Source organism: Prionailurus bengalensis, chromosome B4 (assembly GCF_016509475.1).
Source record: "Prionailurus bengalensis isolate Pbe53 chromosome B4, Fcat_Pben_1.1_paternal_pri, whole genome shotgun sequence".
Lineage (NCBI taxonomy): Eukaryota > Metazoa > Chordata > Mammalia > Carnivora > Felidae > Prionailurus > Prionailurus bengalensis.
In genome coordinates this window covers 74,716,317-74,729,064 of record NC_057358.1, presented here as the reverse complement: position 1 = coordinate 74,729,064, position 12,748 = coordinate 74,716,317, and the positions used below count along the sequence as shown (strand labels likewise).

The following is a 12,748-nucleotide window of genomic DNA, read 5'->3' as shown; positions in this document are numbered from 1 at the left end:
AAAAACAAAACAAATAAATGAATAAACAAATAACAGAATAAAATCTATAAATACAGAGAACAAACTGATGGTTGTAGAGAGGGGAGTGGAGCAAAATGGGTGACGGTGAGTGGGAGATAGAGGCTTCCAGTTATGGAATGAATAAGTCACAGAAATAAAAGGCACAGCATAGGGAATACAGCGTGACAGATGGTAGCTAGATTTGTGGTGAGTGTAGCATAACACAGAAAATTTGGATAATTGTGTACACCTGGAACTAAAATGAATACTTTTTTTTCAAAAGGAAAAAAATCTTCAGCTGGTTTATTTGCACATTAAGGTTTGAGTAATAAAGCAGTTTTTCTCAGTAGGAAAGCCATTACTAATATGGATGAGACAATTCTTTGCTGTGTGAATCTCTTCCAAGCATAGCAGGATGTTTAGCATTCTTGACACTTGGGCACTAAATGCCTGTAGTATCTGCCCCCAATAATCATTTTTAATAATTTAACTGAATATATATCCACACATTTCCAGATTGGTACTGGGGTGCAGTACCACCCCTGATTAAGAATTTCTGTATGAAGTTATCAAAAGATTCCAAACAGGTACATTTTGTCACCCCCTTTGATAAATGATACAGCTGGCTTGCAGAACAGGATATACCACATGTATATTTACCTTCTAGTGAACATCCTTTGCATTAAGTTGTGTAACAGATACTTTGCTCATTTTTCCCCTTGAAGCCTCGGTAGTTCCATCAGACTGTTTATGTATTTTTCTTTCTTATTAGTATGTAGTTTATTTATAGTATATAAAAATACAATTATATTGAATTTTGAAATATGTCATAATCTTGTTTAATGGTACATTTTTCCTAGTATAAATTTTTATCCCATTTTATTGTAAAAATATGATTTACGAAAAATCTTTTGCTTTGTTTAGATATTACCTTCCAGGGAAGGAAATTTGGACCGACCTTATACGTGTTCTACAAGAAGTGCAGCTTATAATCCAAATTATTATTCAGGTATGACGCATTGCTTGGAGTCAAGGCATTTGTACCATTCAGATTTCTTCCTAGCAAATTGTTTGTGTTTACTATCTCAAAGTGAAAACATTGTCAAGAGCAAAATTGTATTTTCTCCCATAAAACATCACTGTGTGTGTGAATGGGGAAGGAGCATTGCTGTAATACTTTACTGACCTAGTCTCAAACCACATATTTTTAATGGAAAAGTTTTTTTTTTAATCCATTTCCTTACTTGTTCATTATGTCATTGTGAAAAGCAGTACAGCTTTGGTTTTGGCTTTTTTTTTTTTTTAATATGCATATATGATGTAAAGGATATTTGTTTTGGATGGATTTAAAGCACAGAGCTAGCCAATTTATTTTGCTTGAAATCATGAATCCTAAAAAATTATTTCTACACAAGCTTGTCCCTCCATCAGGGCAGGAAATGTTAACTACATGTTTCTGTCTAGCACCTGCCACAGCCATGCTTGCATATTCAAGGGCTTGCCTATTCAGCTTGTGACCCATGACAGAAGTCCGCATTCTCTAGGCTATTCCTAGTCCTTGGCCTGCCTGACTTTCCATCTGCCCCCTTCCTAAGGTTAGGACTTAACAGTTATCTTCTGGCTCTGTCTTCGGGAAACTAAGAGGTTTTTGTTGGTTAGCTTCCTGGCACTACAACCCAGGAAGATGATGGTGGTCTTCCCATGTCTTTTCACTACTAATTCTTCAATCTCCTCACCTTACCGCAAATATGGGAATACTAGTAATACCATTGAACTTGCCCTAATGGGATTTTTATAAGGATAAATTGAGATTATAAATATGAAATGCAAATAATAATTATTGTTATTTGGCTTCCTCAGGATTCTTTGTCAGCAAGATGAGATCTCCTCCCCTAAAAAGACGTTAGTATGATGATCTTTTAGATTTATATTATATTTAAATGTCATTTAGGTGGGTGGTACTTTACCCTGGGCTCTGGATTTCCTCTCCTGGTATGGGAAATGGTCTCCACATAGGGTGTGCATAATTTGTATGCAAAAATCAGTTAACTGGCTCAGAAAGTAACTCTGCCATCATTATTATTGGAAAGGCCTTTCTGATGAGCAGAGAGCCTGAAATCTGGTTGGACAGCTCATTCTAGGGGAAGGACAGTTGAGTGGATAATGAAATGAGATCATTAATGAAATGAGATCATTAGTATTTCAATTTGAACTCAGGCTGTGTTTGCTTGTAATTTCATATGTTGATTTTCCATTGGGTAGAATATTTGCTTGTAGTTTAAAATAATTGCTTAATAATAAACAGTTACATGAAATTATACTCAAAATCTGCTGACCATAACAACTCAACTCTGGCCTTTTCTAATTTTTATCTGTGTACATGCTTGGTATACATCGTATGATTCAATACATGTAATCTTTTTTAGCCCATATATTTTTATTTTTACTTTTCCATCTGTTTACATGTTATTCTTTGTATCTACCTTTTTATGCTCATTTCTAATAATCCATGGAACTGATATGCACATTCACAATACTTTATGTACATTTCTAAAATCCAAAAAACTCTGAAAACCAAAAATTATTTTCTTAATTCATTTGGTATCAAAAGTGACCTGACCTCAATTATTTCCTTGGCAAAACCTACATGAATTGACCTGAAGCTGTTTGTGTCTTTTATTTATCTATAAATATGAGTATTTATTTCACTGCAGATATATCACCACACATTTCACTGCAGATCCATCAATATGTTTGATTACAGGTGCAGCTTCAGATTATACCTTGAAGTGCTACCATAGTATATACCAGGATATCTCTCTAAAATTCCAAAAATTTTAAATTCAGAAATGCAGTGGGACCCGAGGGGCTATGAGTTAGGATAATGGGCCCATGCAATCATTTGCTTCATTATTTTCCCTATAGTTTAGGTCCCCTTCACACTTACTGTTTTTAGCTATTGTAAATAATATGACTTAAAAACATCTGTATGTATAGCTTTTTTTCTTTTTTAAAAAAAATTTTTAATATTAATTTATTTTTGAGAGACAGAGCATGAGCAGGGGAGGGGCAGAGAGAGAGAGAGATAGAATCTGAAACAGGCTCCAGGCTCAGAGCTGTCAGTGCAGGGCCCAATGTGGGGCTCAAACCCGTGAACCATGAGATCATAACCTGAGCCAAAGTTGGAAGCTTAACCGACTGAGCCACCCAGGCACCCCTGTATGTAGCCTTTTTTCTTCTAAATTTCATTAGACCCTTAATATTCACAAAGGATATATCTGAGATTATCTCAAATCCTCATGTTCTTGACTGTGGTGATATTTGGCCAGATTCTTGGCTTTGTACTCAGTGACATGATTCTTGAGAGTTAGATTTTTCCTGTTTGTCCTCATACCATAAATTGATCCTCGTATCAAAATCTTACACTGAAGTTTTCCTCTGTCGCTTGAAGGCCATTTTTTTTTAGGAAAAGCAAAAAAATAACTTCATAACAGTTACTGTATATGTGATGAATAACAAATAACAACAGCCATGTTGAAATGGGGATGCTAAACTATTAGATTCATTCTCTAAATTAAAGCGTGAAGCAGAGGATTCAGATTTGTGCCTACCAAATTTCATCTAATCCCTGACCAAGCAAAGGTATGGCATGTCACAGACCTCCAGGGTTGCTCTCTGACCATCAGAATTTTTAATCTGTGAAGGCTAAGAGTTATATACTTTTTTCTTGTAATAAAACGTTCAAATCAAACCTACTTTTTATTGTGTACTTTTCCTAATTTCGTTCTCCTGCCACACCCATTCCAATTGATTTTAAATCCTGCAGAATTTTGTCTCTACTATCTCTTTTGTATGTATTCTTTTCCGATAATCCCCACATTAATTTCTGTGGTCAGTCACCATGAGCTTCACTGCTTGATTGGGCTAGATGTGGGTATCCCATTTACTGCTTTAGTCTTTTCATTCTGACTCTCTCAGCCTTTCATTCTGACTCTATTCTCTTTTCCATCAAGGTGAAAAAGAACATGGGAAAGCCCCAAAACTTTAGAATCTAGGGTCTGGAGCTTACCATTTACTGCTTTACTGGCTCTGCCTCTCTATATCAAGCTTTTAAAAAATCTGCTTCTTAATCCACTCAAGATTAACCTATTTAAAAACATTGATTTAAAAAAATCATTTTTAGAAAGCAGAGAAAATGTAAATCTTTCCGTTAATAACTTAATGTTGCTCAGACTTCAAGAGCTCTTGATTTTATTAAGAACACAATTTATTGTGTTTATTATTAAGAACACAAAAGAAAATTAAAACATTTTAAACCCTAAACAAGGAAAAGTAGATAAAGATAAAAAGAAATGATTTTGCTCAAGCTTAGAGTCATTATCAATGTCTTATCTTTGGAAAATACGTTAAACTAGGTTGCCACACTGGCATTTAGTAGATAATTTAAAGCATCCTGCTATTTATAACTAAATAAACCTGAAAGTTAACAAGAGCAACTGATGATGGTTACTTTCATAGTAGTGATTGCTTGATCTACATTTTTTAAAATATAAGAGTTTATTTCATTATGTTCATAAAATATTGCCTTGTCCTTGTAGAAAATTTGTAGAGAAAGTAGAAAAATACCTATCATTCTGTTATTGGAACACAACTAAAATTAAATTTTTGGTGTACTTCCTTATAGTTTTGTGTGTGTATGTGCACATAATAAGTAATCTTAATTGTGGCATTTGCAATCTGATCTCTTAATGATGACAGAATACCAGGCTAAACCAACACCAAAAAGAGAGTGTCTGCAGCCCTATGTTGGTCCCTCTCTATCGCTGCTTGATTACATCAGCAATACTGGACTATTCATTGCTTTCATTGAGTGGGGATAGAACCACCTTGTTCTGGTTAAACGGACTGCCTGATCCTGTGCTTTCCCCTTGCATTTGAAAGCCGAAGCCTTTGTCAAATGCCATTGAGGAGGCTACTCTGGCTTCTCCTTGGTCTCAAATTTCACACTTGTCAGGGTAATTTTGCATTTTTTGGTAGACTTATTCCTTAAGTAGACATCTCTAGGCAAATCATTCCCTAATCATATTGTAGCAAAATGTGTGAGAGACAGATTTCTACTGTTATTACTTTGCATTTAAAGATAAAAATGTTCTGGCCTTTAATAATACTCATTTTTATTAGTCTTATGTTTCTCTCCTTAAAGTAACAGTGATAGATGTTACGCATAGATACTGATTACAAAGGTAAAAGGTTATAATTCATTTTGAAAGTAAATATAATTTTAGATTAGGTTCATCCACTGGTGAATCAACTGGTACTAACACCACCCTTGACCACTGCTGTTTTTCCTGTCTTATTCATCCTAAATCCCGATATTCCTGATCCTAAAAAAACAAAACAAAACAAAAACAAACCTGCAATACAAACTTATTTTTGTCACCTGGTCTATTTTTTGGATACAGTATCAAGAGCTACATTAAATATTTGAAATAGCATAATATTGTGCAGAGTTCTGTGGTAATTCGCTTTGAAAGGTCTTCAAAATGATGTCCACATTAGGCAAAAATTCAAGGAGTAGACCATTATCATTCTCAATTTTCCACTGGTGTTCCTAAGAGTTCCATAACCTAATATCTGAAGTTATTTTGAAGGTGCTGTTTAAAATTGTCTGATCCTGCTGATAGGGAGAGGTGGGTTTAGAAATTATTCTAGTCCTAGGTGAAATTTCAAGAAACTTTTCTTACCCCAGCCTGTAAGCCACAAGTCAGAAGATTCAAATATAATTCTTACTTAGTCTGATTGCAATATCACGCATTGGAGGGAGTATTGATATGTCTGATGATTATGACATTAAGTGACTGAAGATAATCATACCAGAACCAGATGCATATGATGGGTCATTCCTGCCATAAGCCAGCCAGAATAAGCAGCAATGAGGTTATCTCTGCTCTTAGAGAGAGCCCCTGAGTCGTGAACATGGTAATTAAAAACAAAGTGACACCAGCTGCTTATTAAGCAATAACTGTTGTTCATTTGAATTACAATTCTCCTTGGCCCTCCACCTGCTTTCTTACTGGTCTGGCCTACCTTCTTTCAGGCCCAGGCCTGGGAGTGCTTGCAAGATATAGTTGGGGTAAAATGTTGACTTTTGGTGGACACCACGGAGTCACATTGATGCAGATAAGGCACATGGCTGTGGCAGGATTCAGCTCCTTCATCAATTTTCAGGTTAGTATGGCTGAATCAATTATAGTTTGTAGAAGTTCCCTTACTGCAGACTTTACTGGCAGTTGAGACTGGGATCTTTCTTCCATGAGAGACATGGTGCTATGCCACATTACTTTGGAATACAATGTTGGACATGGTTGCAGTCATATGGAAAACTACTACTGTTGGTATTTGTCTAATTATTCAAACTTTTATTCTTTTAGACAACCCTTCCTCAGACAGTTTTCTTGGCTCAGGAGATTTAAGAACCTTTGGCCAGAGTGCAAATGGCCAGTGGAGAAATTCCACTCCAGCATCAGGTTCAACTTTACAAAAATCAAGAAACAGCCGAAGTCTTTACCTCGAAACCCGAAAGACCTCAAGGTAGGTATTCTGGCTGCTTAGTTCACAAGTCTTTCCTCTGGTATAAGAGAAAATGGCCATAAGATAGTTGTTAACATTGGCATTTTAAGGGTGTAACACCATTTCTGAACTTGAAACCATGAAAATATGGACAAATGCATTTTAAATTTTCAACTTTTAATTGGTGCTGAATTTTGGTGACATCCAAAGCTTCTCATTAGAGGAGAGTTTTGAGGGCAATCTTGGTGCATATGAATGAGTGTTTATTTTGGGATTAATATGGCTATTATGAATCTTAACATGGAAGTCGTTCAATTTCTACGACTTCAGTAGCAAAGAAATCAGCGCATTTTTATAGGCTTTCACATGAGCAGAGACCTGGCTCAAACCAAAGAAACTCTGCACCCCATGGCCTCAGGGCTTTATCCTTTCAGCCCAATTTCATAAGCACTACCTATTCCCTCACTAAGCTTATAAAGGTTTCCCTCAAGAACTTTATTAGTAAAATATTTCTTTTTTAAAATGGTATTTATGATTTCTTAAATTTTACTCTAGTGATGGATTTTAGGAATATGGTATCATTTAATTTCCTGCTTAGTTAAAGCTAAGCTTGCTGGCATTGATAGAAACCAACGAGATGGCTTTTATTTTATGATTATCAGCACATGGGCTCTGGAAACATGTGTCAATACTCCCAGGGATAGTCTTCTCCACTCCTTATTTTTTTTAATTACACAAGAATTCATTAATGCATTCACATTGTAAAAATTAAAACATTGCCAAAAAAGCTGAAGATCCCTTGGCCACTGCTCACAATTTTGTTCCCCTCCCCTTGGTGTATTTCCATCCACACCTTTCCCTATGTTTGTTTCTCTTTTGCTCTTATATAGGGTGAGATATATGCATGTGTACTATGAAATGTATAATGTTATTTTGTCTTCATTAAAGATTTTCTGTATGCATCATTTGGCAAGTTGCTTTTTTTACTCAGTAAGGCTATACTGTTATTTTTAAAAATAACATTATTATAGAAACAAGTGCTTTGTGAAAAATCAGAAAATACAGATAAGTAAAAATAAAAAATAAAAACATCATGTTTCCACCAGTTAAAGATCACCTCTGTAATATCTTAGTATATTTCCTTCCAGATGTTTTGCCCTGCATTTATACACATTTTTTCAAACATGAATTCATACTGTGCATACTTTTATAATAATCTGCTTTTTAAGTCAATCACATCTTCTTTTCCATTCAGTAAATTTGTCTTGTACACTAAACTGTATTTAAATTTTCCTAGTTGACCCAAAATATCCTTTATGGCTTCTTTGTCCAAACGAGTATATAATCTAGGATTGCATCTGGTGGTTATTGCCTTTAAGTCTCTTACAATCTAGAAAACCCCTTTTTTTCTTATGACATGACTTTTATACATAGTGTTCCACCCTTTGGATTTGACAGGTTTCTTCTTCATAGTATTATTTTGTCATTTATCCTCTGTATTTTTTTGTAAACTAGATTTTTGTCTTCAATAAAAACTAGTGATGTGTTACATCACATTAGAAAACCTCTAAATCTGGTTCTCCTATCATTAGTGATTCTAGAGTAGAGAGGTAACAGTTTGGTCCTTTAGTACAGTTAGGTATTCCCCCTTGTGACTAGAATATAACTGATGTAAATGATGTTACTTTGGTGTTCTATCAATGACCAGTTTCGTATCAGCCTAATAGTTATTCACATCAATTGATAATTGTTATCTGATAATTTTTTTAAATTGAGGTATATTTGACATATCACATTATATTAGTTTCAGGTATATAAACATAATGATTCAGTATTTGTATGTATTGCAAAATGATCACCATAGTAAGTCTACTTAACATCTATCACCATACATAGTTACAAAATTATTTTTTCCTGTGTTAAGAACTTTTAAGACCTCTCAACAACTTTTAAATATGTAATATGGTATTAATTATAGTCATCATGCTGTACATTACATCCCCAGAACTTACTTAGAACTTGGAAATTTGTATCTTTTGACCTTCTTTGGCCTGATAATAATTTTATTAGAGTTAATGAAATAATACTTTTCCAGTGTTATCATTTATTCTACACTTATTGTCACTCTGCTGTGAAGGAGAGCTTTTTTTTCTCAGTAGATAGGGTTGTTTGGTTACCTTAAGATACATCTACTGGGAAGGCAGGATATACGATGAGATCTTCTTTTCCATTACCAATTTTCAAAGTGAGGTTTTTTTGTTTTTTTTTTTAATAGCCACTTCATGTGGTTCAGAGGAATTTTTCTTTTCTTTTTTAATGTCATTACAGATTCAGTGTGTTTCAATCTACCACCATCATTATTGTAATGTTCACATTCTCACAGCTTTATCCAGTGGGAGTTCTTTCAAGCTTACTGCTGTGTCTGGCCCAACCTCATTAATTGTTGGAAGCATCCTTGCTCTCTGGCATTGCAAGATGTTCTCCCACTGTTTTTTTGTTTAGAAAATAAATCTTTTGCATTAAACACACACACACTCTAGGAAGCATCAATAAAAAAGACATTGTGAAGAATTCATTATATCTTCACCAAGCCAATTATACTTGCCTTTCTTTTTGTAGCTGCATCCACTATTCCCAAAATTCTGAGTCCTTGTTCCTTTCCCCACTCTAACACACATAGAAACCATTATAATTTGAAGAGTTTGAGGCAGAGCATGTAAGTGCTTTTTTTTTTTTAAGTTTTTAATTCCAGTTAACATACAGTATTATGTTAGTTTCAGGTGTACAATGTAGTGATTCAGCATTTCCATACAACATCCAGTGCTCATCAGAAGTGTATTCCTTGATCTCCATTACCTATTTCACCCATCCTTCCACCACCTCCCCTATGATAACCATCTGTTTGTTCTGTATAATTAAGAGGCCGTTTCTTGATTTGTCTCTTTTTTTTTTCCCTTTGAGAGAGCATGTAAGTGCTTTTTTATTTTCTTTAGACTAGTCTGATTTCATTTGGATCCAGACTAATTGTACTGATTTAAACAGTTGTTTTCATTGAATTCAGCTTAGTCAGCTGTGTATTCTGCATCCTCAGCAAAAAAAAAAGAAAAAGAAAAAGAAAGAAAATTCAGTATGCTAAGAGCAAGTACCTTATACTTACTGGGTAATAATAGATGAAAAAGACCACATAGAAAGAACTTTAAATTATTAATCAAGTCTTAGAGATAAGACTGGGCTTTAAGTTCACAAAAGCACTTTTCCTGCCAGTGTTTTCCTTTATTTGGGGGCACAAACAGTTTAAAGAAACAAAAAAATTCTCCTTCAGAGGAGGTAAATAGGCCAGAAGGAGAATTGGCAGAGAGCGATGCAGCCTAAAAGAAAGCCTTCTGGTTGTTTTTAGTGAAGGATGGGAGCCCTCTGTTGGCTTTTTAGGAAATTTTAAAATTCAGTTTAGATTTTTTTTTTTTTTAATTTAAAAAAAAATTTTTTTTTTTCAACGTTTATTTATTTTTGGGACAGAGAGAGACAGAGCATGAACGGGGGAGGGGCAGAGAGAGAGGGAGACACAGAATCGGAAACAGGCTCCAGGCTCTGAGCCATCAGCCCAGAGCCTGACGCGGGGCTCGAACTCCCGGACCGCGAGATCGTGACCTGGCTGAAGTCGGACGCTTAACCGACTGCGCCACCCAGGCGCCCCAGATTTTTTTTTTTTTTTTAACATTTATTCATTTTTGAGACAGAGCACAAGCAGGAGAGGGGCAGAGAGAGAGGGAGACACAGAATCCGAAGCACGTTCCAGGCTCTGAGCTGTCAGCACAGAGCCCGACGCAGGGCTCAAACTCACGAACCGTGAGATCATGACCTGAGCTGAAGTCAGGGGCTCAACCGACTGATCCACCCAGGAGCCCCTAAAATTCAGTTTAAAAGCTTCTTTGAGAGGCTTTAGCTTTATCCATCTTTGCATAAATAATTCCCCACAAAGGGCTTGAGGGAGGGGGTTGCAGCAAGTAAATAGAAAGTGTAAGATATATAGACCCCAAGTTTACTGAAGAAGTCTGACCTGATATACTTTTTGTCATACTGCACAGGTCTTTGGTTCCTGACCAAAGGAACTATAAAGTTAAGAAATGCAATTTTAGATGTTTGGTAATTATGTAGTGTGGTAATCTAGGACTTCTTAAGTTGCAGAACCTGGTGCAGCAACCCATGCATCATTTCTTGTATATGTCCCTCAAATGGTACATCCATTATTCTACCTGTTGGTGTTTTGTTTTTGGTATTTCTTGAAAGTGAAAATCACTAGGTTGGATTTTCTTGCTGTTTTTTTCTTATGAACTTTTTTTTTTTTTTAGTGGATTATCAAACACTTTTACAGGAAAGGCAAATCATCACTGCCATGTGTCTGCATACGAAAAATCTTTTCCTATTAAGCCTGTCCCAAGTCCATCTTGGAGTGGTTCGTGTCGCCGAAACCTCTTGAGCCCCAAGAAAACTCAGAGGCGACATGTTAGTACAGCAGAAGAGGTAAGGAAAACCTGCGACAAACGCTGCTAAAGGTTAGAATCTTTCCCTGTATTCTGCCGTTTGTTCCTCTGATTCAGACATTTACTAACCATCTGTTCACTTAGTCCTTTTTCTGCTTTTTATTTCTTAATTTAGATTTTTAGGAGGACTTCATTATTTTTCTTATCATTTTCTCTATTCCTGTTGGGCAGCAGACTTACTTTTCAGTATTTCCTAAATGAGTTCTCATATATCAAACTATCTCTGTTTTGTTTTTTTGTTTTTTGTTTTTTTTGGACCCTTCCTCAACTCTTGTTTCATATGGCAAAACTGTTAATCTTGCTGGGTTTGATGAAATACCTGCCTTTATTTCTTATTAGGACAATTTTCCCTTAGTGTAAGAAGAAAATCAAGAAGCCAGCTAAATAATTTACAACCCTTCATTGAGTAAGAAGATCTTTGAGATCATAGATGTTCCCCCCAAAAAAGATGTTTTGTTGACACTTTGGTTTTTATATGCATTCAGTAAGCCTAAAGGAGAAATTCAATTCTGTAAATATAATATAGCATATAACTTATGTGGTAGGAAATGTGCTTGTACCTGTTAAGTTAAATACTATGCATCTAGTCAGCTTTGGACTGCTTGCTATGAAGATACAAATAAATAACAATACCTTACATTTATATTGTATATAGAGTTTCCAGTATGCTTTCCACATGTATTACTATGTTGAGTCATTTTAATGCTGTGAAATAGGTAGAGATGATATGCACATTTTACATATTAGGAGAGTAAAGGTGAGAGGTCACACAGTAAATGGCCAGCCTACAACCCAAGTCTTTTGGAGTCTAGTCTGGTATGCATTGTATTATACAACCCAGCGGTATGGCTCCAGCCCATTGGAGCTTACAGACTGGAGAGTCAAGAATATAGCACTATGTGCCAAATAACTAGATAATTTGTTAATGATGATTGTTTAAGTGGCAGAACTTGATTATTTGTGACATGGTTAGTAAAAATGCTGTGCATTTTTTTGGTTTTAAGTTTGTATTGAATCTAAAATATTCAAGCAGAGGGTGGCAGAACTAGTAAGTCATATTTAGTAGGTAAAGGATAGATAAGAAACTGGCAGCAGTTGCCTTTGGTGATAAGAGCTGAGCAATAGTAGAGATTTATTTTTCACTTTTGTACTATTGAATTTAGCACCATGTATGTATTAGTTATTACATACATAAATCATATTTTTTTAATTACTGGGGCTGTGCTTCTGCTGGATCCTAGGCAGCCTATGGGGTACAGAGAGACTTGTGGGGGAGGAGACAGCAGCATGGCAGCTGGATACTGGCCTCCCAACCCTCCCCTGCTGCCCCAGGTGGCTGCTGCTGAGATCACTAGGATCCTTAAGACTATGTGCGTTCATTGTAATCCCACTAGCTAACCAGTCCTTTGGACCACTCAGTTCCTCCTCCTTTCACCTCTGCCTTCAGCCTGAGGACTTGGGCTAGGTGAATAATTTTATCCTTCCAACCAACCCTCTAGGCCAATGTCCAGGGTGGGCCATTGGAGGACATGAAGGTGGGGTTTTTCTTCCTTCTACAGTGTCAAGAAGATGCCAAAGATTGAATTTATTCTGTGAAACGAGATGCAGAAAATTTTGCCTCATTTGTTTTTTAGGTC

The 12,748-nt window shown here is 35.8% G+C and overlaps 1 protein-coding gene across 8 annotated transcripts in view; it reads left to right on the top strand.

The window, feature by feature from the left end:
• SENP1 (SUMO specific peptidase 1) overlaps positions 1-12,748 on the top strand; it is a 53,293-nt gene that overhangs the window by 6,726 nt on the left and 33,819 nt on the right. For 5 of the 8 annotated variants that reach the window (XM_043563766.1, XM_043563764.1, XM_043563768.1 and 2 more), the window contains 4 exons: positions 925-1,009; positions 1,861-1,902; positions 6,432-6,591; positions 10,920-11,091. In XM_043563766.1, the coding sequence (XP_043419701.1) occupies positions 925-1,009; positions 1,861-1,902; positions 6,432-6,591; positions 10,920-11,091 (459 nt within the window). The remainder of the gene's footprint in view (positions 1-924; positions 1,010-1,860; positions 1,903-6,431; positions 6,592-10,919; positions 11,092-12,748) is intronic. The other 3 variants (XM_043563765.1, XM_043563767.1, XM_043563770.1) reach the window with 1 other exon arrangement.